We start from the raw sequence: 23,685 nt of genomic DNA, 5'->3' as shown, positions 1-23,685 counted from the left end.
AGTTATTTATTTACCAAGGGCAGTGGAATCTCAGCTATGAACTTTGAATCTAACCGTCACCTGTTCTCCAACGTTAGACAATACAACTCAAAATTAACTATTAACTATTAAAGAGTTTGCCACTGTTTGCCAAGGATTTAAAGAGTCTAATTGAAACACTGGACTCATACATGGCTCTCTACAATGGTAAGAACCTGGCACTGACACAAAAAACAAGTATTTTGGATGTTTTTTGAATGTTTTAAATGTATTTTCTTAGCAGAGTGAGTCTGGGCTGGTGGTGCTGCTGCTGGGACCGAAGCAAAGTGGAAAGAGCTCACTCGGAAATGTTATTTTGGGGAGACGAGCTTTTGGCAACGACACAGAGTACAGCAGCGAAGCAACGGGGTTCACGTTTGGGAAACAGGTTTGAAATGAGAAATTATGCATCACCTGAATAATAGAAATCATCAGGACTGACACTTTTATTTAAAACAATGAGGGGGGAATGATTAGGACTGAAAACACAGGGTAAAAGAGGGTATCGAGCACAGGTTATAGTGATTTTGACCTGATTTTATTGCAAGTATGACCTCGTGTGTGTAGGGTGCGCGGTTAGGGGGTGCGTTTAGTGCGTGTGTTTGATTAGAAAAGGCAGATGGATGTTTCAAATACATTCTGAATCGCTTCTGTAAGAGATAATCTGCTTAAATATAGATTTTTATTGGTAAAATTTATTCTTAATCATAAAAACACCGGATATTATCATCAAGTTGGAAAAGGAGTTAATTCTGTGTTTTGGTTCTTAAGACAGAAAACATTGTAATTCTTCAACTACTGTGATAGATGGATGGATAGATAGATGATAGACAGACAAATGGACGGACATACAGAAAGATATATAGATGGATGGATGGGTGGACAGCTAGACAGACGGACAGACAGACAAAGATATATAGATGGGCGGGCAGACAGACAGACAGACCACTAGACGGACAGACAGATAGATGATCAGTCAGAAAGCATCATAATCCTACAGCTACTGCAACAGATAGATTGATATATTGATAGCTAGATAGACAGACAGATAGTTATATTGATGGACGGATGGACAGACAGATAAATAGACTGATGGATAGATATATAGATAGATCCGCAGACAAAGAGATGCTCTTTTTCTGATTTACTGTCATGGACCATATTTCCCACTTGGTTTGATATTCAGTATTTATTATTTTATTGCACATTTAACTCTTTTAAACAGGACGACTCACCCTCCAGGAGCACATCAGGCGAGGGGGCGGAGCTCTGCACTACTTTCTGGATCGTTGTGGAAACCGTTACCACGTCGTCCAGACTCACCATCACCGTGGGACGTCCCAGTCTGAGGTCCAGCAGCTGTTTATGAAGATGCAGAGAGTCACAGAGGCCACAGGACGTCCTGCACGGGGATATATGCACCGGGGCGTGGGAAGGAGGCCGGAGAGGAGCATGCTGGGAAACCAAGAGCACATAGAGATGAGACGCAGGCCAAATCTAACAACTGGTTTTGATTTGGGGGATGGAGGTGCAGATTTAAGACAGTGGAGGTCTGCAGCACCACGGCAGCTGCCCACAGGTTTGTGATCAGCTGTTTTTTAGATTCTAGAGGAGTGTTTCTCAAACTTTACGCTTCTTCTGCTAGTTTAGGATTTTACATGCTTCAAAAACTCATTAAAGATTTGTCATTTGCTACATTAGAGCTGCATTTGCTCAGTTTAGGTCTATTTTTGTCATAATGGCAGGGAAATTGGACCAAAAGATGCAGAACTCGGGGAATGTTTTACAGGTTGTGTAAATAAACACGGCCCCAAGTGTCTGGTCCTGGCTCCTCTTATCCACGGCAGGTGGAGGTAATTGCGCTGATGAGCTGCAGGTGTGCGCGGGAGGAGCCAGGAGCTCAGCCCAGCTCCAGCTCCGGCAGGTGAGGGAGGGGAAGAGCAGGACAGGAGACAAAACATGGGGCAGGAATAGTGCGGATCGTGACAAGTTTATACAAAAAATAAGCCTGGATGTTATTTAGGAAGCCAAATATTTAACAAGATGGAAGAGTAACTGGTGTTAAAATTATAATTACAGTATTTTCCGGAGTATAAGTCGCACCAGCCAAAAAAAATACATAATAATGAGGAAAAAACACATAATTCACATATAAGTCAAAGTAAAAGTGCAACTTAAAGTCCGTAATATTTTTTTTAATAATCTAAAATTCACCAAAAATGTGGTGATTATTGTTTATACACAATTAGGTCCATGATCTCAGTATTTAACATAAAAATCTTCACTATTTTTCCTATTTTCTTGAAACAAAGACGTGCTGAATGTTGTGATGTCTCAGAAACGCTGCAAAATGGCCTTTTGTTAGTGCCTTTAATATAGGATAAGTGAAGTACATTTAAATAATTTATACACAAATACTTTTTAGTATCTGTTCTATGATTCTAATGATAATGTATTAACTCACATGGTTAAAAGCTACTGTCATACATGTGGACCTCAGGCTTAAATATGTAATATATGACTAACTTTATGTACATTCTCGTTTATTCTTAATTTGTCTTACAGTGTTTTCATCACGTCAGTCGATTTCAAAGCCTCCTCTCAGCATTATTCTTCTTGGTCGGAGGAAATCGGGGAAAAGCTCAGTCGGAAACCAGATTTTGGGTAAAAAAGAATTCAAAACTGACACCAAAACATCCCAGAACGCAATGGGACAGAGGCTATTGTGCGGGACGTCTGTGACTGTAGTGGACACGCCTGGATGGAGTCTGTACGGACAAGCCAAGTCTGAAAAAGTCAAGTTGGAAATCAGCGAAAGCCCCTCGTTACGTTCACTTGGGAGTAAATGTGTGTTTTTACTCGTTTTACCAGTCGACTCATTCACAGAAAAGCACAGAGCCAAAGTGGAGAAGTACCTCGGTGTTTTGGGGGATGATATTTGGGGAAAGACGCTGGTTTTGTTTACGTTCGGAGATGAACTCAAAGGAAAGTCTATAGAAGAATATATCACCAAACAAGGACAAGCTCTACAGTGGGTGATGCAGAGGTGTGGACACAGGCATCATGTGACTGAAACAAGTGAAAGACACGAGAATCAACGAGAACAGCTCATGGAGAAGATCTGGGGAATAAATGAGAATAATTAAACACTGTAGACTTACGTACATATCTTTATATACTTGCTAATTTGCCAGAAACTGTATGTTAGATAAAAAAGCTCGGCCTGTTTTTACTATTTTTCTCACTTTGGTTTAATTACAGATGTTTTATTGCTCGAAAACACCTTGAAAAGCTATGAGCGGAGTCGCTGCTCCACAGATCTTACCAGTAACTTTGCATGGTGTTGTCCACTTGTTTTTCTCTGTTTTACTTCTCCCTGGAAACAAAAGGTTGAAGATTCTCCGTTTAAAAAGTTACATAATGCACTTTTAATGTAGGATATTGTGGGATTAATGTTTCATGTAACATGATATTATTATACTTGATATATTATACTTTGACCTGTATGTTTTTGTGGGTGCCAGTGTGGCACGATGATGTCATAATGTACTTGGAACATACATGGACGTGGAAGTGCTATGTGCAGATAACATGTACATGTCTGTATATTCCAAGCTAATTATTAAGAGAATGTGACGTGTGCTACTAGTATATAGAGCCCACTCTGGAGATGTAAAATTAGGAGAGATCGTGTCGAATCAGGTTGAATGATGCCTGTGCCGAAAATAAAGAACTTGGTTTATGGATCTACTTGAGCCTACTGGATTTTTATTTGCGGTGTGCCTCCGGGAAAAGCTGACAATATATACTAGTAGACTACTGTGTAATAATAATGAAAGTTCAAGGAAGGATTGATTTCACTTGAGAAACTAAACGGAATGTACCAACACAGAGAGAGAGCAGCTCAGGACCACAGTCTGCTGTTCATCTCCATCTCAAAGACACAGACCACTCCTGTGAAGAGAGTGAGGTTCAGATTAGTTTATGTTAAATGTGACCATCAACCTGTCCAGGGACAACAGATGGAAACTAGCCTGTGGCTAAAATCTGGCATATTTACATATGTATCTTATGTTCATTAATATGCACTGTCCCTTTTCTAAATAAATAAATAAATAAATAAATAAGATCTGAGCCAGAGAAAAGAAATGGTTTGAGAGGAGAGTTAAAGAAGATATTTTTGTTAGGAAAGACAATCCTTCCTTGAACAGGAATGGTGCCTGAGACATGATCTTTCTCCTATCTACAACTCCATCCTCAGACCCAAAGCAAACTAAGGCAACAAAGAGAACAATAGAGCTAGCCAGTAGGGCCATTAAGGATGAAACTGTAAACAAACGTTGGTTACAGTTTCAGTGTAGTTAGCTCCTCTCTTCACGCAGATATAAGGCAGTGTCCAGCAGTAATCTGACCAGAACTGAAGAAGCAGCTTGGCCGAGCAGCCAAATATCTTCACTTCTACAACTTTTTGTCCAACTGACAGATTCAACTTTTACTATGGATCAGACCTGGACAACTGAGAGATTACACAGACAATAATAATAATAATAATAATAATAATATAGAACAATCATAATCACGATCATACATAATAATAATAATAATAATAATAATAATAATAATAATAATAATAATAATAATAATAATAATAAATAATCATGATACATAGAAGGATTGTTATTTTTAATCAATAAAATGTGTTTTAAATGAGTGCAGACTCTAAACAGTAAATTCTAATTATTAATTGTGGAATTTTTCTACTGTGCCACAAATGTTTGCTAATCTTTATTATTATTAATTAATTAATAAAAATAAAAAATAAAAAAACAAACTCTGTAAACAGTAAAGTTCCCCTGAGGACACGTCCCGGAGGTCACGCCCCCTGAGGTCACGCCCTCTTCTTATTGGTTTATTTTAGCTCCGTCATCAACAAAAGCAGGAAGTAGCTCGTGCCTAATGTGGCTAATTCTAAAAGTAGCTAAATGTAGCTAAATGAACTTTTACCCTGTTTGTCCCGCTGCAGTGGAGGAGAAAAGGCGTCTGAAATGCTGCTCTCTGCTCTGGTCTGCGGGGCCGTGGTGTTCCCGGGGCTTTTCTTTAGTTTTAAGGCGGGTTTGAGGCGGTTCTTCCCAAAATGGACCGACGCAGATGTGGTGTCTGTGAGCGAGAGGTCAGTGCAGGTTAAAGCAGGAAAAGTTTATTTATACAGCACAATCTGTACACGAGGTAATTTAAAGTGTTTTACAGAATAAGAAAGACTTTAAAATCACAGTACAACAAATCAAAACATAAATAATCACAACTAATCATAAAAAAATTAACATTACAGGAGAAAAGTGCAGAAGAAAACCCTGATTCACACAAATGTTTATGAACACTTTAAAGTCATGTTTTATAAATGCCTAGAACATTTATAAAACATGATTTAGTAGATCTATTTTGTATTTTCAATGTTTTATTCATGTAAGGTTGCACTTTGTTTGACATTTAACATTTATTGTAGAAAACTGTTGAAATAATTTAGTAGAAATGCAATGAACACTACAAACCAAATCACATGATGCAAGAAAAACTTGATTAAAGCAAACCATTTATCCACTAACCCTGCTGTTATTCATAAATCATTTCTGTTGTTTGGTAACATTTTGTTTTGTTTTTACCTTATAACGTCTAATGCTTAAGTTTTCTTTTCTTCTGTTTACATTAGACTGATGTCTGCTGTCCACGGGTCTCTGGCCACAGCCGCAGGATCTATAATTGTCATGTCCTGCAAAGATGTTATGAACGACAAGTAAGCTCACTGTGTGTATAAAATGAGAAAGGCATATTAAAGACAACTAAATTATCCTAAATATTACACTTTACATCAACAGCTATTTTGTCAAGCCATATATGTTTGACCCACATTTACCACGACTAGACCATGTTATAACGCAAGAACGATTTCATAGACTGGCACCTTAAATATAACACAGAAAACACAACAAATCGCTCAGTATTTAAATAACATTGAGAACTTGCCTTTTAAGTTGATAAATGCATGATAAATGCATTGTTATTCATCTTCATCCATCTGTTTTTTTTTTAATAGCCACTGGTTGGTCAACACTTTTGTAATGTTTGGAGTTCCTTACATGACCTTTGACATCTGTGCCATGTACCTGAGCCACTTCCACATCGAGAAGAGCAGGGGTCAGAGCAGAGGTCACTCTCTTCAAACCGTCAGGGCTTTTCTTCACAAAGACTGGTTGCTGGTTCTACATCACGCGACACTGCTGTCCGTTTTCTTGCCTATAACTTTGGTATGACCTTGATATAAACGTTTATGTTGTGTAAAGAGCACGTCCTGTCATATTTTGTGTTTGTAGTTTTTCAGGAGAGGGCTGGGTGACTTTTTCATCGGCTGCTTTTTCACCACAGAGTGCAGCTCTCCATTTGTCTCCATCGGGCAAATACTCATCCAGGTAAACAGGTTTAGATTATATCACAGTTACACAAAGGTACAATTAAGATGCACTGAAGATTTATATACTGCACAAAATTAGTACATTATCATGATAAATTCAGTATTACTTACAAGAATAGGTTAGGTGGAATAGAAAGTGACAATATGGGGACAGTTCTTATCATAACTATCACTCCAGCTGCACAGATTAACCTTTTCCTGTGGAGGTTTGTTACTAGATTGACTAACATATAATTGCTTTGCCTTGAACATTCCATAGTATGACTTTAAATTTATCAATCTAATCTAGACGAGCAAGTCTGAGTTACAAGTCTGATCTGTGGACACTGAAAGAGAGAGGGGAGAAGAATGCACGTTTTTTAAGCAACAAAATGTCCATAATTAAATAAACCTAGTTAAAAATGTTAAATGCGACAATATGGAATGTTTCAGGCAGAGCAACATCTTCAAGGACAAAAGGAAATGGTGTAAAAATGAACTTTTCTACTGCTCTTTTGTTGTAAAATTGATGAAGCTGGCATTCTTCTCCGTACTCCGTCTGCATTGTAATCACCTCATCTTTTTCAGCTGCGCCTGGACGACTCCCGTTTGCACCGTCTCAATGGACTCGCTGTTCTTTTCACTTTCTTCACCTGTCGGATCCTCATCTTTCCCTTCATGTACTGGACCTACGGACAACAGTTTGGAATTCCTCTGTACAAAGTGCCTTTTCATTTACCGCTGCACTGCAACCTGGGAAATGTAGTGATCATGGCGCCACAGATTTACTGGTTTATTCTCCTGGTGAAGAAAGCAAAAAGACTCTACCTACGGCGTAAGAAAGGGACGACAAAGGATGAAAAAGAGAAATAAAGGACAGACTAAGAGCAATGGGAATTTTTAAATGTTTTTGCACTATATAATGTTGCTTGCAATTTAAAAAAAAAGTACAATGCTGCTGTTTTTGAGCCTTTTAACTGCACTGCTTTTAAATGTTTGCTGCTATCATGATGTTCTGAATATGTCGAACGTCAGTCTGTGAAATATTTGAACTATTTTTGTTTTTAAACATTAATAGGAACAAATACATTTCAGAGCTTTATGCTTGGCCTGTGAGTTTGACTTATAATCATGAGGTCTTGTTTTTTCTTGTAGTTTGACATTGTAACTGCTAAGTCATTAAAAAGAAACCAGGAAGGTCTGGATTTATAATAAAAGTTCAAACCATCTAACTGGAGTAAAATGTCTAGTGGTCTTAAGGATGTGCAGTTTATAAAGTTAATCATTTCTGGTCAATGATCAGCTTGGGATTTTTAATAGAGCAACCCATCATTTATCAGTAAAATGTGGTTTCTTTGTGAGCCTGGACTGTTAATGTTTAGAAAATTAAAAAGACAAAACATTCAAAATTGTGATTTCATCAATATATGGGAAAAATGTTGATATTTTTAATATATTGCCCACTCTTAATGTGCATTTGAGCAGCACAAAACAGATAAACCTTTCCACTTAAGAATTACAGTTAGTTCCTTTTAAAGTGTGGATAAATACGAGTAATAATAATATTCAACAGTTGCAGAAATTATTTTATTATTGACACATACAGACTGCAGAGTGACAAAATACTGAATGCAACGATAAACCATTTAAATTCATTGATTAAATTCATGTTTTAAGCTGACGAAGAGACGAGCTGCGAGATCTTCTGCTGGAGCACGGATTTCATCTCCTGGTTCTGGAGGTTTTCTGTGATCGTGGTGAAAAAGTGTCGCGTGTTGTCGGACTCTAAAGCGCTACAGCTCCACGGAAACACCCCCATCACGGCCGCGTAGTGACTGAGGAGCTCCAGACTGGACAAGAACAACTGCTCACACTGGCCTCCTGGTAACAACACCTGAGAGGGAGAAAATACACGGATAACTGTTTTTGTTATGATAGTTTAAATATACACAATAAAGGGCCCATATTACGCTAATGTTTCACCTCTGTTATAATGTGTCATCATCACAAACATACTTGGAGTTGTTTTTTTTATGTCATTCGCACATGTTTAACACACTAAATAACAAAAACCTGACATCTTTAACATGCAGAGTAAAAATTCATCGTTCGTCAAACTTCAGATCTTACATTATAGCACAGAAATGACTAAATATCAGTGAATAAATAATCATTGTTCTGCACTGAATGACATACACAGTGTTAAAGAAATCAAAGGCATGAAACTTAAGATTGCCACAGATACTGGTATCAGCGACAAACAACAAAGGCTGGTTCCATGATATCCTGGTTTAGTCTCAATGTTGCAATGTTTGGACTTTTATTCCTACAAAGCTATTTTTAGTTTCTGATAAGCCACGGTAAGTTAAATGCCATGCCTCTGTGGAACATTCCAGGTTAAGCAATGACATATCTGAAGAGAGAAGCAGGTGGTAGACTCCAGCCTCACCAAAAAAAATAACATAATGCACCCTAACAACGCTTGTGATTTGAAACGTTTATTTACCTGCACGTGCTGCACATGACAGTAGATCTGGCTGAGCACAAACAGCACCTCTTGACTCAGGACGCTCTCCCTTTCCTCCGTTTTCCTTTGGTCTTTCTCAGACTCTTTCACTAAATTAGCCGAGCCTGTAGCCGCCGCAGACAGAGGCAGCTTCGTTTTAAGTGACCCGATCATGTCCCTCACGGCGTGTGCGTACAGCGCTCCCACGTGACCCCAGCCATCCCGGGACAGCCAATCAGAACAGCTAGACCCGCAGAGCAACTGGAAGACCCTCAGGAGCAGCACGGACAGACGCAGTTCGCACGCAAAACTCCTCAGATCCAAAAGAGGCAGGTAGTCACAATATTCCAGGGAGAAGGGGACATGGAGGCGTCCGGAGTCGATCAGAGCGCGCAGAGCCTGAAGGAGCAGAGACCTGGAAGGATATTGATGAATGGTTAAATCTGTATTTGTCTGAAGTAACTTTATATGCTAAAACTTAATCATAAAAATGGGTAAATATTGCAATAATAAATCAAAGTCAGGAGTTAACAGCTGTATAACATAAAAATACAAATGGGTGTAAGTGTCATAAGTGTTTACTAATGATTATCGTATGGTTTTGTCAATTTTGTTTGGATTTTTTTGGGTGTGTCCTATGCATACAACTTGAAAAACATGAAATAAGAGCAGAGACCATTGGGAGAAAGAGCAGCAAGGGAGGGTTTGTGTTAGCGCCACCATCAGGCCTTTGCTGAACATGCCCAGGTGATCCGGTTTGCTCTGATCCAGACTGAGATGAGACAACATCGTGAACTGAAGCGAGTCTGAGATACAGCAGCACTCAGTCCAAGCCAGAAGACCAGTGCCAAGACCGTACTGAGGCAAGTCCAGCCCAGACCACTCCTAAAAAGAAAGAAAATACACAAAGACATAGATACGCTTATGGAAAAACACTAAACCAGAGACCAAATACATTGATGAGAGATACATTGGTTTAAGTTTTATTGTACTTATTTCATGCTCATGCTTAAATCAGCCTTTTATAATAAATTTAAAACCTTTTTATGGCCCAGTTTTCTGTTATAAACCCATTAATCAACAATGTCAACAATATCACTCATTCGTTTAACTCCATGTTGTCTAAATATCTCTACTGTAGTTGAAATAAACGGCAATATTAATGCAACAAAATAAAAATCATTGTCATATTTGATTTTGATTTTTTTCTTATAGTGATTTTTAATTTTTTGTTCCCTTTGCCCCATCCTTTAGTCAAACTCATCAGTGAAAATGTGCCAATGAAATTATAAAACCTTAATTGAGTACTTTATTCAATAACATTTTGTCTGTTTGAATGGATGAATAAATGCTGTGCACTCTGGACTTCTTGCATCCTTTTCCAATGTTTTTATACTATATTTATACATTTACATAAATAAACTGAATTAAAATGTGGTAGTTTGTAATTAGTATGTTGTAGTTCACATGTGTCACCTGCTCTGGGAGCTCACAGACGGCGAACAGAGACGCAGGGACCTCGTTTTTGAAGTGACTGCCCCACACAGGCTTCAGGAGGAATCGCACTGTCCAGTCGAGCTCTTCCGTTTTATTGTAGAGCCAAAACAGAGCTCTGGACCACGTGTCAGGGTCTTTTGCCACCTCCGCCCCCACCACTGACCCCAGGGTCGACAGGACGGTCACCAGTAACTCCTGAGTGTCCATGGACCACACGGAGACTCTGTGCAGGTCTGTGGGCGGCTCCCATCTCCTAAACAGATCAATTAAAACAAACAAAAGGTAAACTTGACAACTACCTATTCAAAACAAAATATACTGCTTAAGCTACTCAAAATGGCACCTATAAACAGTCCAACATGACAACATTGTTTTGTCTGAATCTTATTTGTTAATTTGGTCTAATAGAATTTCTCTTATCTAAAACATTATAGTCCTTGTTATGGTTTATGAGGCCAACCTGAGCGTGTGGTTGTGAAGCTGGGCCAGCACATACAGCAGAGGAAAAGGCGAGCAGAGCATCACCCAGTGAGAAGCACCGCCCTGATGGTCCAGACAGAGGGCGCTGTGGAGCAACCGCAAGCTCAGTTCAAGGTCCACAGAATGCACAGCTAAAAGAGAAGCAAATATTCATATCATACGCTGGATTTCCATAGTATATATAAATACATTTTCAACATTTGATAGCTTGAGTTGTATTTAAATAAGCCATAATCTGTTTAAAGTTGACTCAAGCATGTTCCCATTAGTTTATATTTATATTTCTGCACTTGTACAATGAAATCAAACTATCAAAATAAATAAATGGTACTGCAAAGTTTAGACTACAAAATCTTAAAAAAGGCAAGAGTGCTTTCATTTGGGCATGTCATGTTTCATTTTCTGTTTTCTGTTTATTTGTTCAAAACTCTAAAAATGAATGTTCTTCCTAAACGAGTCGATGCTTGTTTCAATAATTACATCAGCCCTATTTGTGTGCATCTTGTTTTGACAGATTTCTTTGGTATAAACGCCACAAAACAGCATAAAATAAATAGGATTCTCACCCAGATTTGGCAGGACAAACGCGCAGATCACCGTTTGGGGCAGGAGGAAGCCCTCTGCTCCTCCATCTCCTTCAGTCATGACAACAGGCTGCATTAGCAAAGACAGAAACTTCACCAGCTGCTCCTTCTCATCCTGGGACATTTGTTTTGTTTTAATAATGTCCTTAACACAACTACATAGAAGATCCTTTCCTTCTGCGTCCTGGTTTGAGTCAGATGCCCTTCCAGAAAGACCAGGCAGCTGCTGTAGCATTTTTGCCATAATATGGAAAGAACCTTTGTTGGAAATCGCTGAATTACACATCGCCTTTACTGCTGCCTCTGGGTTTTGAAAGGCAACTCTGGCGACCAATGAAACGGCTGTATTCAGGTTAGAAGCTGTTGAAGGCCCGCCTCCTCCTTGGATGATGCAGTTAAACGCCATGTTCAGCTCTCGTTCAAAGCTTGTGGTCACAGCTGACGGCACGTTGCTTCCAAAAAACCCTCGTTTAGATATTCTCATCACTGCAGCCAGAACTTTGTTTTTATCATCGAGGGAAAGAGCAGAGAAGATGTCCGCTGTTACCTTCATCAGCTTCCTATAGTGGCTCACATCCACAGAACCAGAGCTGAATTTACCCACAATGCTTTGGGTGAGTTTGATGAGTGTGTTTTGTTCTCTGAAAGCCGATTGGTTCGTTTCCAGGAAGTCGATGTAATTTTCATCACAAGTTGCCCAGCTCTCCTCATCAGCAAAAAGCAAGGCGAAGTTTTGGTAGTCGTCCATTTTTTGTGATATTATAGTTCTGGCGATTTCTGCACAAACATCAGGGAGTAAATCAACATTTTTTTGAGTCATCCAATCCTTTGGTTCAAAAATCGAACATAGAGGTGTATCTTTACTTCTTTTTGTCTTGTGAAATGCTGCAAAAACATTCTGGAGACCTAGTTTTGATTTAAATTCAGAGTAACTTATGTTGGATTTGTCCTCCACTTCCAAAAGACCATTGCAGTTCCAGTTATAGGCAACATCTACCATTATTTGTAAGGCATCTTCAAACTTCAGTTGCAGAGGCTTGAACCTGCACGGCCTCTGGATTGTGTTCAAATCTTTCAGCGACTCCGCAATCATTTTAGGCCCTAGTTTTTCATTATTTTTTTCTCTGATGGTTGCGATTTCTGACAAGATTTCTAGCTTTTCTTTAGTTGAAACTTCTGGTTCAGGAGCACAAAGGTAGGCTGTATACAAGGCATTTATAGAAACAGAGAGAGCTTTAAAAATAAGTTTAGGTTGCGTTATTTGGGCTCCTAAGTTTCTAAATGCACAAAAAAAGATGTTTACAAGATCAGGATTTGATGTGGTCTGGTCTGGAAAGTCTAGTTTCAATCTTTTAGCAGGCTGTTTTATTGCCTTTGACGACATGCGTGAAACTTCCTGTGTGAACATCTCCTCTGTGCTGTCCTTATGGAAATCCTTACATGTCCACAACTCCCACCAAACATCGAAGAAAAATGTAACATCTTCTTCTCGTACGGGGCTGCGTCTAATGTGCTCGACAAGCCTTTCAACTTCAGAGCATAACTGCGACGGAGGAAGACATAATAGAAGACGTGTGTAGATATTGATAGATGTTATTGACCTGATCAGCTCCAGAAAAACAACCCAGTTAAACTCAGGGAGACCATTTTGCAAAGAAAAAATTGGACTTTCTTTCCATGCAACTTCAATGCTCTCGTCCTCTTCAGCGCTAAGCAGCTTCAGCCACGCAACACACACTAATGTCTTTTTCACCTCTTCAGCTCTACCTTTGTTTTGGGTTATTTCTTGAATAGTTTCCAAAATCGGATCACAAACTTTGTCCCAGTCAGCTTTCTGTAGAGAACATAGTGGAACAATCCTATTGGCCGAAAGGAAAGCACCTTGGATCACAGCAAATTCTGGAAAATTACAAAAATGAATGAACATTTTGTTTAAGATGTACTAGGAAATACAGCAAATTCACTTTTCATACACAGACATATATAATGAGATATAAGATACAGATACAGGGTGGCTCAAAAGTCACTGACACTTTTAAATCTTCAGTAGTTCCTATAATTCTTACGTTATACCGCCCAAATTTTAGCAGCATGTAAACTGAACCTTCTGAGATTTTTGGCAATATATACGGTTATAATTGTTCACTTACACTTGAACTTATCACGACTTAAACTAGGGGAAGTAAAAATGACCTAATTTTCAAAAATAATGTTTTGTAAGTGTCCACCATTTTCCTTTTTGCACTGAATAGCCCGATCCAACACACTTTGCGTCACATTTGAAAGCATTTCTGGGCTTATGTCTCTTATTTGATCCTCGATATTACGTTTTAAGTCGTTTATCGTCTGAGGTTTATTCACAAACACCTTTTCTTTAAGATAGCCCCACAGGAAGAAATCAGGACTAGTCAGGTCAGGCGATCGAGGCGGCCAGTTTATTTCACAACCCCTGGAGATAATTCGGTCTTGAAAGATGTTCTGGAGCATTTGTATGGTCTCTTTTGCTGTATGGGCTGTGGAACCATCTTGTTGGAACCACATTTGCTCTGGTTGGGCCTGTACCCATGGTTTCAAGAAATCTTGAATCATTGTGCGATATCGTTCTCCCGTCACAGTTACCGGATTTCCTTCCCCATCCTCAAAGAAATATGGGCCAATAATCTGATTAGCTGTTACCCCACACCACACCGTGCATTTAACAGGTTCCAGTTGATGTTGTTGAATCACCTGGGGATTCTCAGTTCCCCAAATTTGGCAGTTTTGTTTGCTGACAAAACCGTCCAAATGAAAGTGAGTCTCAGCTGACATAATCAACTTTTGGAGGAAACCAGGATCACCATTTACTAACTCTTGAAGTTTCATTGCATATTCTACTCTTTTTTCACAATCCTGAGGCTGAAGCTGCTGCACAAGCTGTATTTTGTATGGGAACATTTCCATTTCATGTAACATCCTTTGTAAGGAGGATCGTGAGATTCCCATTTGTTGAGATCTTCTTCTGATTGAAACAGATGGATTTTCTTCCAGACTTCTCTCCAGTTCTTCCCGATTCTCATCATTTCTTGCTGTACGAGGTCTTCCGGATCTCGGGAGATCACAAACTGCACCCTGTCTTTGAAAACGACGTATTATTCCTTTAATGGTATTTACGCTTGGGGCAGCTCTGGTTTTAAAATGTCGACGGTAACACCGCTGGGTTTCTAAATTTGACCCATGTGACTCAAAGTACCACTGTACAATGAGGGTTCGCTCCTCGGTGCTGTATTTGCTCATATTAATGTCGGAAGGGTCGTTCTAAATGCTCTGGAAAAATACAAGAAAAATAGAAACAAAAGATTTATGTTCTTTTTTTTAATTGTCAGTGACTTTTGGGCCACCCAACTAGTTTAGAAATTCTTAAAAATCTAAATCTTAAAGACAATTCATTTAAAATAAATGACACATTCAAAGACTCTTCTGTGAGTTTCATTTTACTCAAACACGGAACTTCTCTGATGAAACGTCCTTTCAAACAGGTGGAAAAGGAGTTTCATGAGAAATGTGTCTTAGGAGGCTCCTGGACACCAGGGTCTGTCCTGATCCTGTGAACACTGAGCTCTATTCAAGCGCTTTGAATGAAAACATCACTATTCTTTTATATCTTTTATATTCGGTTTAACTGAAGCACCTCTGCTCATGTGGACTCTATAACCAGTACAGACTAATCTAGTCAATTAATAATATTTACTTTTGGATGAGGCAGCTCAAACTTAGCATTAATGTTAAGCAGAAATGTTAACTCTTTACTTTTGCGGTGGCTGATGTTTCTTATTAATAATTTATCCCAAAGAAGACTCAAAAATCCTACTCACCTTTGTTCATTTTGCTGTAATCAAGACTACACTTATTTTTTGACATTGTTTTCACCGCATATTTAACTCATATCAGACAATAAAAAAAGCATTTTTCTTGACTTTTGCGCATGTCAAAAGAGTGCACAGTTCACTTCCGGTTCATGCTTCATGTTTTCCACAGCGCCTCCTCAGGTCAACGTGAGTACTGCAGTTTACTGACATGCACAGTAGACTCTCTCTTCTGCCAAAATGAAAGTGAAACGTACCAAACTGGTTGATCTGTAAGGGAGCATTCTGTTTTACTAATGAAGAAACATGCACCTCATTTTAAAAATATTAGTTTATTCCAGTCTGTTTACAGGTAAGTTCACTTTGCACTTCTGGAGTATGGGTTTTACTGTAGTGCTGTGGTTGTTTTGCTGTTTTACAACTTCTATGAATGGATAAATGCTGCTGCTGTCTGAAACTGAGTCTGACATTAGCCAACTATTACTATGCCAGTTATATTGTGTAGATTTTTATGAACTGGTCTAGTTTATTTCATGGCTTTACCAAATATTTGTCTTACTAATAATGCTTTAGGACTGAAAAAACCCTGAAAACCAAAGTGTAACTAACTCTGTTTTTGCAGGCGTGCTCCAGGCGTATCAGATTCCATGGCTGCCGTGTAAATTCATGGATGAAAATGTGTTTTACAATAATGAGGGGCATGTGGAGACCAAACACAGCAACAGAGATGCAATACTACAGTTTGGCCACAAGGGGGACGCTCCAGTCAACCCCAACGCCCTCACTTTCCTCATCACCTGTGAGTTTAACACAAATATTGGTTTATTTATGAGAAGGGTGAAGGAAGACACACACTTGCACAGCTTTAAAGGTGTTCAGGACCAAAAAAGGCAACTAACACAGTCATTTTTAAAAATTTTGACCGAATTTTGCCTTTTTTGGTCCTGAACAGTAAAAAACATAAATTAGTACATTACAGGGAGCTTCAAGACCTAGATATAAAGTAAAGTTATGAAGGTGTCCCCTCACTATTAGCTTACTCAAAGTTGTAATTGTCACGTTTGATAGTAAAAGCCAAAGTTAAATCTGTCAACTGAACAAAAACTTGTAGGAGTGAAGACATTTGGCCCTAACGGTTAGAGACGGGGACAGGTGATGTCTAAGGCCTTCATTCCTGTTCAAATAAAGATTACTGCTTCTTTAAATCCTCCTCTCAAACCATTTCTTTTCTCTGGCTCAGATCTGAACCTCACTCTCCTCAAAGGAGCGGTTAGTGTCTTTATGATGGAGATGAACAGCAGACTGAGGTCCTGAGCAGCTGGAAAATATTTCCAAGAAATTAGCAGAGAATAAGAATCGCTTACGGTCAATGTTCCCTCTAATTTTTCACGAGTCTGAGCAAACACACAAACTCCCTGAGCGTCCCATGGACCAGAGCGACATCAGACGTGCGCACTGTGGTCATCAGACGTGCGCGCCGTGGTCATCAGACGTGCGCGCTGTGGTCATCAGACGTGCGCACTGTGGTCATCAGACGTGCGCGCCGTGGTCATCAGACGTGCGCGCTGTGGTCATCGCATCCATCCAAATTAAATGGTTTATTAAAAGAATCAAATTACCGCATTTACATTTGTGTTATTAGACTTTTAATTAAGTGCTTTATCCACTTATACAATGAAAATGACAAAAATCTTGCTCATGACCTGTGTAGTATGTTAATGCTGTTGGAAGTATAAATATTTAATTTTAACTATGGCAAAATATGAGCTTCAACCAAACCAAGACGACTGTAAACTCCAGTGTTGAAAACACACGTAACATTTTTATGATAAAGCTCTGACTTGTATTATGAGTATAATCCATCGTGTGAAGCTTTTGCTGTAACTGAGTGAGATTGTCCTACTGTGTCTGGGAGACAGTTCGTTAACTCTTTTTTAGTATATGACACGATCATTTGATTTATATATATATATATATATATATATATATATATATATATATATATATATATATATATATATATATATATATATATATATATATATATATATACTACTGAGATTTAGATCAACTACTACATTTTTAAGTTTTACGGAACGGTGCTTACGGTTTAACTATAGATGTCGACAGAATCAGTCGTCACGTTTGAGTAATCCTCCACTGCCCTGCGTTCAAGGCTTAAGTGCTTTTCACCTTCCCCCTGTTTGTGCCCACAGCTCTGTACACATTTTTATACAATACAGTCACATAAATGAAAGTCTGCTCTTTGCTACAGAGGAATGCCACTATGAAGAAGAGAGGCCTCAGTTTTGCAGTTTTAAACAGGAAGTGCATTAGTCATTTTTTAATTTATTTATTCTTTGCTGCAGGACCACACCCCTAATCCCTTTTCTTAAACCCTACAATTCAAAAACCAATTCTGCCGAACCTACTCAACAGATGAGACAGACCAACTCCTTAAAGGGTCAAAGGTTGCCTCGCTGACACGTTTGAGCCATCCTGATCAGCGCCCCCTTCAGGCTCAATGTGTGAACGAGAAGAATGCACGCTGCCCATTATCTGGCACAAAACTAATTAACAAAGACAACAAAGGGGTAATGGAAGGAGAAAACAAAGATAAGGAAATGGAAGGAAAACAGTGTAGCCTCAGTCAATTATTTTTACTCTTTTTTCTTAATTTCCTCCCACTCTTATTTCTTTCTTTTCTGTTTTATTATGTACCTACTCAAACACACACACACACACACACACTTACACTCTCATATAAGAAGAACAGATGCCGTTGTTATTGTCTCGTCTCCCGTCGTCTCTCGTCAAACCTTGATGTATGCACGCCCCATCCAGTCAAAATCTGTTTATTGTCTCTAATATCACAATAAAAAACAGGAAGTCTATGGACCCATTTCTATTACAAAGCCATTATCGATCACTATGACGATTAACGATAAACAAAATGTAAAATACTGGTAATGATCTGCAGATGTTATGTCCTAAATACCTCAAAAAACATAAGGTGTCTTGCCTAAAACAAAACTCTCTATGGGGATAATTAAACGTGGACTATGTTACTTTTCTGGTAAGGGTTCTGCCACCATAGCTTTGCATGAAATATCCCCCATTATGGCATTAAATTAAACTTAAATATTTTGCATTTACTAAAAAAAAACAAGTTCAAAAGCATATTCTGACTGTGAGCGGGGTCGCTTCTCCACAGATTTGACCCGTAATATGGCCCTGTGGCGTCGCTTGCTTGTCTCGATGGAGTTATCCATGTTTAATGCCGTACTGTGGGATATTCCAGGCGTAGCAACAACAAATCCATGGAGATAAGCAGGCTGTGGAGTCTCTAACACCTTTAAGAGTGCTGTATTTTAAGTGGAAAAGTATAGATACAGGCAGATGATTCAGTGGTAATAGTTTTTTTAATGTTTTGTGTTTTGTCTTAGCGTCAAAGTTGGACGTCCGTCGCTTCATTGAGGGAGTGGAGACGGAGCACGTGTCCTGTGAGCTGCAGCGCTACAGCACACAGGGGATCCACATGCGCTGGCCCGTACGAGGGGAGCACGAGTACAATCGCTGGTTCACCTGCAAGATCAGAGACTCCAAATCCCAGCTCAGCGTCCTCAGCTTCATCCGACAGTCCACCGCCGTGCCCCCCACAGGACAACACGACTACAGGAGCTGGACCCCCATAGAGGACGGAGAGATACTCACCGCAACAGGTAGAGCGAGACCACCAGGAATGACAGCCTTTATTATCACTCAGACGCTCCTTTTCATGTACAAATACAGAAAAATACAAACAAATACGTGCAAAAAGTCCATTTACAACATTTAAAACAGGTGCACGTGTGAGTATAAATGAGGAAAAACTAAAACTAAAACACAACTCTGCCCACACCAGTCCATCTTTCCCACAAAAAAGGGAATAATATCAGATTAGAACAAGTGGATCATTAAATTAAACACCATTTTATAATAGAAAAACACATTTAAACGTGCACTGTGTCGCATTCATGGCATTTAAGTATCCAGTTTTGCATGTCCTTGAAATATATTCCAATGCATAAAGTCTCCAGCAGCTCTAGTAGTAATCTATATTATTTTTTTGGCTTTATTATCCTTACCTTACTTTAGTTTTTGTGTTCTTTTTAGCTCTGGTGAACCGCAAAAATGTCACGCATGGTACTTTATGTGAAAAGTTTGAAAGTGTTTTTCTCTACACGGGTTTGGCGATTTACTGCAGCTGTCAGACAAAAGTGAGCAGTTAATTTACCCACAGAAGAGCAGAATTATTCATTTATACTGTTCTTTGAAGCTGTGATGAGGTTATAAAATGCACTGCCAAGGAAGAGGGTAGTTAAACGAATATGCAAATGACTTTATCTTTGTTGGCAGAGATGGATAACAGAACCTAAAATAACATTCACACAAAACTTTTAAAATACTGTTTGATATAATAAAAATATAGTTTTAATAGTTGGTCTTGTTCTCTGTAGTCGTGATGGTGATGAAGACTCAAACCCCCAAAATAAAAGCCTCGCTGAGATCCACGCAGAAACTCGACTGTCACTACGCCATCGACCACAAGGCGGCGAACGTCGTGGTGGAGTGGCACAAACGCGGCGAGAGGACGAGTCTGTTCAATCACAGCAGTCAGAGCGGGGTCAGCCAGGGGTCAGGGGTCACGCTGAAGAAACTGTCCACAGGAGATGTCTCGTACACGATCCCCTTCAGTAAAATGAGCAGTCAGGGGATGTACATGTGCTCCGTGACCGTGCTGCCGCTGTACGGGACTCAAGAGATCAATCTGCAGATCGAAGGTGAGATAATCTTCATTTTTGGATTGTATTTTTGTATTTATTTTAAGCCAGATGGCCTTCCTGTCACAACCAGAGCCACATTACCAACACTTGTGGGCAAAGGAACGGTGTTTCTTCTAATTCGACAACATTATGAGACAAAACAATGTGCTACAAGATGAAGAAGATGTACTACAAGATTACAGAACCGCATTTTTATCATACTTAAATGTGCACTATGTTACTTTTCCACTGAGAAATACCTCAAAAAACATGCATTCTTTCTTTGAGCTGGGTCACCTCTCCACAGATCTGTCTTGTAACTTGGTCTGTTGGCATCACTTCCTTATCTGTGGAGTGGAAATTAAAAAGCTTAATGAACATTCTAAGCAAAGTAATAGCATCTTCATCTTCATTTGTTAATACTACGTTAATTACAGGCTTAGTTTCGTAATATAAGTTAAAAAACGGTGCAATATTCATGATCCCAAAGCGTTTATAGACATTTTTGTACCACTTTTGCATCTTTCTCTTCCTCCAGAGGCTCCTCGTGTTTCCCTGAGCACCGGCCCCTCCCTCACTCTGACCGTCGGCGAGGAGAAGAAAGTGATTTGTGAAGCAGACGGTTACTACCCCCTGGACGTGGAGATCGAGTGGACCCACCAGGACGCGGCGGATGTGGGGCGTAGGGTGGGCGCTCCTCTGCCCAAAGTCCTGGATAACGTCCTGTATTCGAGTCACAAAGCCAACCCGGACCAAACGCTGTCTCTGTCGGCGTTCTTCTACCTCAACGCCAAACTGAGCGACTCCGGGCGACAGTTCACCTGCACCGTGTCACACCAGAGCCTTAGGGTGGCCATCAAGAAGAGCTTTACTCTCACTGTGCAGGGTAAGTCTAGTTCACGGTGTTATTTAGGCGTTTTGTACTCAACGGGGATGATAAAAACAAACAAGAAAAGGTGATTTTTGTTGTAACTTTGACTGGAAGGAGATGTTTTTGTCTAAATGTATCACAGAACAAGACAAAATAGTAGGTACATACAGTTCTACATTATGAAAATCAAACTATTTGTGGAACATTTCTATATTTGTTCCCAGGCTGAGAAGCATTTTATGATTCTTGATTCATTCTAAGGTCTTAGGGTCATTATCAGACATAATACAGTAGAGACTCACCATCCACTAGAGGGCCCCAGAGGTTCAGTCAGTGTCATTGAGTTACTCTTGGACTGAACATGGATTGCAAATGAGTCCAAGACTAGTTCACGTGATCTGGGAACCTACAAGAAGCAGATTGTTTCTTCATGAGAACATACGACGTGCATACTAACTTGTAATAACTTGTATTCCAGTGGGTTTACAGCTAGTTTTTGTTTTTTGGCACGTATTTCCTGGACTATACGTCGCTCTGGAGTATAAGTCGCACCAGCCAAAAAATGCATAATAATGAAGAAAAAACATATATAAGTCGCTCTGGACTATAAGTCACATTTTTGGGGGAAATTTATTTTACAAAATCTGAGACCAAGAACAGACATTTCATTTTTTAAGTCAAGTTCTAATAATAATAATAAAATGTGGACCAACAGGCTGAATATCAGTACATCACACTAACGTAACACATTTATATTTATTCAGCTCCATGAAGCACAGACAGAACTGAACACGTGTCTGGTTTGTTAACGTAAGATATTAACAGTTAATCAGATAAATAAAGCAGAAAAAACAGCAAGTTTTCTCTGGATCTCACTCCAAATCAATAAATCCTCTGAATTCTTCATCCTCGGTGTCACTTCTGAACAAATCCACCAACTCCAGAGAAAACGAGGATATGATTTTATTTTAGGGGCGTTTTTGTTCAGTGTTTCTCAGATGTTTTTTAAATCACCGTAATGTTGAAGTTTTAAATGTTCAGTGACCCTCGCGCGGTCGTCTCTGTGACAAGAACCAACATGTGACATTATAGATTTGAATCATTTCACATATAAGTCACATCTGAGGATAAGTCGCACCAACGACAAACTATGAGAAAAGTGACACTTATAGTCCAGAAAATACAGTATCTAACTCAGCGTGTGTAGTAAAAGTACTTACACACTTCTCACTAACTCCTATAACATTTTCCCCCAGAGCCCAGTAAGGTGATGTTTGTCGGCCTTCTCTGTTTTGGCGGCGTTTTACTTGTGGTTATTGTTCTCCTGGTGCTGCGTAAAACACTCACAGGTAAATATAACCACATCATTTCTGTCATTTCAGTTGTTGGCTTTTTAATTAACAGTTTGTCTGTTCCTGCAGGAAGAAGACAGCATCAGTGGTGAATTATTTCTGGGTTGATCTTTGAGCTTTAGATGTTTGGAGTTTTAATAATTGTGCGTGTTTGGGTTCAATGGGTACTTTATAGGTTGTTTCAATTTTGATGATTAAGGATAAATAAATGTAGATTATATTGTAAGGTTTTGTTGTTTAGGAAGCGTTACAGAAAGCAAATGCGTCCTAATAATGACATCAGAACTGAATAAACGATGAATGATAAACCTTTATGTGGAAAAATAGATTTATAAAAATGAGTACGGGTAGTTTTTACAAGTTGAGTTTGTCTTAAAAAAAATGCACAAATGTATTTTTCTGTTATTTCTCTTTAAGTTGAACAGTCAAATGTGTGTTTTTAATAAAGAAATCTAAAAATAATAACACAACTGGTACTAGTGGATTGTGGATCACTGCTGTCCTGTAGGTGTCAGTGTTGAGCTGTACATTTGAGTTTGTATAAGTCTGATTTAAACTTTATAAAGGCACAATAATCCTCAAGAATACAAGTACCACTGCTATTTTAATACACTTAACATAACAAGAATAATACATTATAAAGTATTTCTAAACCAAAGGAGCTGTGAATCATTTTAAACCAATAAAACACTGTATTTAAATGGTAATTTTCATGTAGATTTATTGAAAAAAGCTCCTATATGCTTCTCTAAATGTGCTCACAATGATTTAACCCCGCTCCAAATGTAATTAACTATTTAAACTGGTTGTAAAAATGCGTTTCTGTCAAATATTTAACAAAGTAAATGCATTTGAACAACCCAACTTTGAAATAATAGTTTTAATTCTAGTATTTGTAGACTGTATCCCATCAGATTAGAGTGACAGATAAAACTAACTGTGATATTTGCTTTTGTTTTAGGTTTAAATTCTGGGAAAGAGTTGTAAAGATGAGATAAAAATGTTAAGGCTGGTGACAGTGTATGAATATGTAAAAGCACCGATGTGTGTTTGTCTCTGCTGGAAAAAGGTAAAGGTGAATCTCTTCTGTCGGCTTCAAGGACAGATGGTCAGACCGAGGCCTCACCAGACGCCAGACAGACAGACAGACAGAGAAATCCAATCACATACAACCCCCAAAAAACATTTACCAACAGTCCTCCTCTCCTCCCTCCTCCTCCTTTTCCTCCCATCCCACCAATCCTCCTCTGCTTTTATCATTTTCGCTCATTTTTTCATCTTTCTT

The 23,685-nt window shown here is 39.0% G+C and overlaps 4 protein-coding genes across 4 annotated transcripts; 3 read left to right on the top strand and 1 right to left on the bottom strand.

Annotated features, from left to right (window-relative positions):
- The first annotated feature begins 170 nt into the window (after window positions 1–170).
- LOC117380535 (GTPase IMAP family member 6-like) lies at window positions 171–3,361 on the top strand. The gene is made up of 3 exons (XM_033977360.2): window positions 171–186; window positions 1,244–1,597; window positions 2,584–3,361. Exons 1-3 carry the CDS (start codon window positions 171–173, stop codon window positions 3,162–3,164), a joined length of 951 nt encoding a protein of 316 aa, XP_033833251.1. The 3' UTR covers window positions 3,165–3,361.
- A 1,582-nt stretch (window positions 3,362–4,943) lies between these two features.
- On the top strand, window positions 4,944–7,848 carry LOC117380283 (TLC domain-containing protein 3A-like). Its single transcript, XM_033977067.2, has 5 exons — window positions 4,944–5,188; window positions 5,726–5,809; window positions 6,110–6,320; window positions 6,387–6,482; window positions 7,052–7,848. The coding sequence occupies exons 1-5, from the start codon at window positions 5,064–5,066 to the stop codon at window positions 7,334–7,336; spliced, it is 801 nt and encodes a 266-aa protein (XP_033832958.1). The 5' UTR covers window positions 4,944–5,063; the 3' UTR covers window positions 7,337–7,848.
- Window positions 7,849–8,032: 184 nt separating this feature from the next.
- Window positions 8,033–15,524, bottom strand: gemin4 (gem (nuclear organelle) associated protein 4). The gene is made up of 7 exons (XM_055226024.1): window positions 15,382–15,524; window positions 11,513–13,429; window positions 10,927–11,077; window positions 10,446–10,719; window positions 9,646–9,854; window positions 8,970–9,384; window positions 8,033–8,357 (listed from the first exon to the last, which is right to left on the bottom strand). Exons 1-7 carry the CDS (start codon window positions 15,425–15,427, stop codon window positions 8,136–8,138), a joined length of 3,234 nt encoding a protein of 1,077 aa, XP_055081999.1. The 5' UTR covers window positions 15,428–15,524; the 3' UTR covers window positions 8,033–8,135.
- Window positions 15,525–15,568: 44 nt separating this feature from the next.
- LOC117380755 (tapasin-related protein-like) lies at window positions 15,569–22,685 on the top strand. The gene is made up of 7 exons (XM_033977589.2): window positions 15,569–15,724; window positions 15,995–16,171; window positions 18,819–19,094; window positions 19,872–20,195; window positions 20,716–21,063; window positions 22,305–22,397; window positions 22,470–22,685. Exons 1-7 carry the CDS (start codon window positions 15,679–15,681, stop codon window positions 22,490–22,492), a joined length of 1,287 nt encoding a protein of 428 aa, XP_033833480.1. The 5' UTR covers window positions 15,569–15,678; the 3' UTR covers window positions 22,493–22,685.
- Window positions 22,686–23,685: the final 1,000 nt, after the last annotated feature.

Source organism: Periophthalmus magnuspinnatus, chromosome 13, assembly GCF_009829125.3.
Source record: "Periophthalmus magnuspinnatus isolate fPerMag1 chromosome 13, fPerMag1.2.pri, whole genome shotgun sequence".
Classification (NCBI taxonomy): Eukaryota; Metazoa; Chordata; class Actinopteri; order Gobiiformes; family Gobiidae; genus Periophthalmus; species Periophthalmus magnuspinnatus.
This window is presented reverse-complemented; position numbering and strand designations above follow the sequence as displayed.

Bases quoted from the DNA above. Each gene is read 5' to 3' on its own strand.
- LOC117380535 (XM_033977360.2), top strand. The intron at 1,598-2,583 runs GTTTGTGATCAG...TTTGTCTTACAG, and splicing joins ACCACGGCAGCTGCCCACAG to TGTTTTCATCACGTCAGTCG.
- LOC117380283 (XM_033977067.2), top strand. From the start codon at position 5,064: ATGCTGCTCTCTGCTCTGGTCTGCGGGGCCGTGGTGTTCCCGGGGCTT. The intron at 5,189-5,725 runs GTCAGTGCAGGT...TGTTTACATTAG, and splicing joins GTGGTGTCTGTGAGCGAGAG to ACTGATGTCTGCTGTCCACG. The intron at 5,810-6,109 runs GTAAGCTCACTG...TTTTTTTAATAG, and splicing joins AAAGATGTTATGAACGACAA to CCACTGGTTGGTCAACACTT.
- gemin4 (XM_055226024.1), bottom strand. From the start codon at position 15,427: ATGTCAAAAAATAAGTGTAGTCTTGATTACAGCAAAATGAACAAAG. The intron at 13,430-15,381 runs GTGAGTAGGATT...GTAATTTTCCAG, and splicing joins TTACAGCAAAATGAACAAAG to AATTTGCTGTGATCCAAGGT. The intron at 10,720-10,926 runs GTTGGCCTCATA...TGATCTGTTTAG, and splicing joins CTTCACAACCACACGCTCAG to GAGATGGGAGCCGCCCACAG.
- LOC117380755 (XM_033977589.2), top strand. From the start codon at position 15,679: ATGCACCTCATTTTAAAAATATTAGTTTATTCCAGTCTGTTTACAG. The intron at 15,725-15,994 runs GTAAGTTCACTT...CTGTTTTTGCAG, and splicing joins TTATTCCAGTCTGTTTACAG to GCGTGCTCCAGGCGTATCAG. The intron at 21,064-22,304 runs GTAAGTCTAGTT...ATTTTCCCCCAG, and splicing joins CTTTACTCTCACTGTGCAGG to AGCCCAGTAAGGTGATGTTT.